The 3,413-nt window shown below is 34.6% G+C and overlaps 1 protein-coding gene across 1 annotated transcript in view; it reads right to left on the bottom strand.

The window, feature by feature from the left end:
* LOC110460849 (alcohol dehydrogenase [NADP(+)]-like) overlaps nucleotides 1–3,413 on the bottom strand; it is a gene marked incomplete at its 5' end in the record, with an annotated part of 11,742 nt that overhangs the window by 5,515 nt on the left and 2,814 nt on the right. Inside the window, 2 exons of the mRNA XM_021514040.1 lie at nucleotides 824–940; nucleotides 2,810–2,977. Coding sequence (XP_021369715.1) covers nucleotides 824–940; nucleotides 2,810–2,977 — 285 coding nt within the window. The remainder of the gene's footprint in view (nucleotides 1–823; nucleotides 941–2,809; nucleotides 2,978–3,413) is intronic.

The raw sequence follows: 3,413 nt of genomic DNA, 5'->3' as shown, positions 1-3,413 counted from the left end.
ATGTTTTATGAATAAACACGATGTTTTGGAAATATTTATCAAAAGAAATTTATACTATGTTGCGAATTACAATTTCGAGATAACCTTCTTTTATTTACGAACTTATGTCTTTGATGCTGAAATTGACAACTTTATAAAAATACATTTTCACTGAAATTATGAAATCTGGGTGTCGGAAAGGTGTAAAATTATACTTCGGAAAAGAAAAAAACAGTAGTTGAGCTAGATAAGAAATTATACGGGGGCAGGCTCCTATGGAGAATTAACATTACTGGAAACAGGCCCTTTGAATCATAAAAAAGTAATTTTAATAACAAATTGTGTTACAAGCTTTGTCTCAGCAACACTTTTGTATAAATAAGATCATATAGGAAAGCACCATTGACTTAATTTGAACGTCGACTACATACCAGGAAACGTTCGCTCAAACATTAGATGATATTTATATTAGTCGAGTGTAAATTTCGTCCTTCACATGTTATTACCATAACGGGTACGCTGTGTTCTTACATAAGCTGTCTTGGTAAATGCGTTCTCAAATCCGGAGGGCGAAAACGGCAGAAGTTAAACTATGGCGAAAAGTTTCCGGTAGACAGTGTCTTATATTAATATTGGGATATGATACAAACGATACTAGATATGTATATGGGCATGGAGACTTCATGATACAGTTATCAGAACGAGAAAATCCGGCTAGTAGGTAAATACAACATTCCGTATTGTACATGTGCAATACAGAACATTGTATTTCATGGTCTGAAAATTGCTTGTATTACTATAACAAGATTCAATAGGTATGTAATAAATGCAGTTATATACTTACCCTCAATGTCATAGGGGCGTGTATTAAGTATAGATCAACATAAGACAGCTTGAGTTTTCGCAGGCTCTCGGACATAGAACGTGCAACATCCGAAGGTCTGGTGTAGATATTGGCGAGCTTTGAAAAAGGGAGATAAACAAGATCATGGCTATAATTACCAACAGAAATGATTTTTTTTATTAAATGCATTGAATTCAAAAGAAATTTATATAAATGGTTACATTCGAAAATATTATTATACAAAAATAGTTTCAAAATATGAATAGTACTAAACAATTCGAAAATAGCTATGTACATTGTATATATAGAATATTTGATAGGTTTTCTGAGTTTGCGTTGAAAAAGAGGATATGAAATTGCGAAATTGTTTCAGATATCTTGATATTTTATATGTGAATGTGCTTATGTAATAGGTGTTGAATTTACTTGACAAATATTAAAGTACCAATTTCTGTAATCATACATATTCATTTGATCTTCGAATAACTCCTCAATCAGCACGCTATTGTTCTACATTCGCAGGCAAATATGTATCCAGCTAGACACGTGGTAACTGGAATCCTGATTAGTATTTCAAAGTATGAAGCTACGAGAGTTTCATGAAGGGTCAAACGTATCGAGATGCTCCTACTTTATCAACTGGAATGTGAATTTCAAATTAGTGACAGCTTCTTTGGAAAACCACGATACAAATATGGTCAAAATTGAATTCATTTTCCCCTGAAGTCCAAATAACATTCAACGGTATTTCTAATAACGTCTGCAAACACTTTTCACGCTTTCAGAAAGAACAGGCTTACTTGATAACCAAGGGAATGTATGCAAGACAACGTGTTAACTTATCATGCTTCTGTATTACTATCTCTTCGAATACTGGTTAATGTTTAGCATACGGACCTGCCTCGTTTGTATTGGATTCCGAAATGTTACAAAGACTAAAAGGAATATAGAGCTTGGAGAACAATCTTTTTTTATCACGCCCTCAAACGCGTTTCTTCCATCAGAACATTTGGTTGTGTACTCTAAACACTGCCAAACGTCATACTAAACTAAAGGAACATCGTATTGTCAACGGTTAATACATATATAAATATGTTTGTAAACTTAAACTATTTTAAAACATATTTGGTTAAAACACAACAACGGCAAGCAAACGTGAGGATTAAAACAATGACAGTGAGAGTGCCTTGTTGACAGCATATTTTCTTGATTTGGTGGATTTTACAGCAGACTGTTGGCATCCAAATGATAAATAACAGTACCCCTCGCCTTGCTGACTTGGTTTTGTTTTCTTATTAGGTACATATAAATGTATTGACGAGCTTTCCAGGACAGACATATCTGAACAAACCTTTCCAATATCTTAAAACTTCACGTCCGATGTACCGATGACTTTTGTCATTGATAACAGGAAGTTTTATCAATCACATCGATCGTACATACCCTTCCCTGGAACTTTAAAATAAGGATACTACATATTTTTCTTTCATCAGCTGCTTACCTCGATCATAACTAACATAACCAATAAGGACGACCTACCACTAACCTGTTCAGAAAGCGTCACGACGTCGATCTTTCGATCGTGAAATTTGCTTGTCTACCTACGGTGTTTACATGTCGCAGTTGAGTTGATATTCAACTGCCCTTTCCCGAATTTTCTTGATAGACGGACAAACCGTTCACATAGGAGCTTGAGGGATGTATGTTGATGAAGACTATGGCCACTATCACAATTTCATTGACAAAATATTCTACTAACTTGTGAAATTTAAAGTTCCGAAATAGTTTGTATAATTGTTCATGTAAATATTTCTGTTCTTATATTTGTTCTAGTTGCTTTTAAAATTTAATTCGGACACAAACAGTAATATTTTACCTTTGAATATCTTGAATATTACAATTTACCATCATTGACAATTTTTCCGCGTCTTCACTTTGTCAGAGAAATTCGCTATTCATAAGATTCCAAGCTCACCGGTTCGTTACCTTTGTACAGATGAACAATTCTTCCCTCTTCAATTTTCCAACTTTGAATGTTTCATCTAGGACTTCGCCTATTGCCTCCTCGTTGAGGTAGTTGTAGGCTGTATCAATGAGGCGGTATCCAGCATCAAGAGCAGTCCGGACGGCCGTCTTCACTTCGTCGGGTTTACTCTGAAGATGTATTAATTGGTATTCTTTGTAAAGTGATGTTCAACAAATGTGTTCGTTATTAAGCACACATATTTCTAACAGCAGAGTGGACCAAAATGTTCTAATGTTCCAGTTGTAGAAAAGACAAAAAAGGAATCCAGGAGAGAACCACAAAACAATCTGCATACTACTAGCAGGAAAAGTCTCAGAAATTAAACTCCCAATTTCATCTTACCTACAATATAGTGGCGATATTTTTAGGTAAGAAAAGTATATATGAGTACGGAGGGAAGTACTTTCATTAAATTTTGAGGAGATGTCACAAATCAACTTAGCAGGATAAAGTTAATGTTATGAAACTATACCCACAGCCTAGTTTTAATCATTCGAAAACAATCACAATTGTACTCGGTTGGGATTAACACATGGAAAATAGATCAGAACTTGAGACACTAAC

This window comes from Mizuhopecten yessoensis, unplaced genomic scaffold (genome assembly GCF_002113885.1).
Source record: "Mizuhopecten yessoensis strain PY_sf001 unplaced genomic scaffold, ASM211388v2 scaffold10489, whole genome shotgun sequence".
Taxonomy (NCBI): Eukaryota; Metazoa; Mollusca; class Bivalvia; order Pectinida; family Pectinidae; genus Mizuhopecten; species Mizuhopecten yessoensis.
The sequence above is the reverse complement of the archived record's forward strand: the minus strand, read 5'-3'. Positions and strand labels throughout refer to the sequence as shown.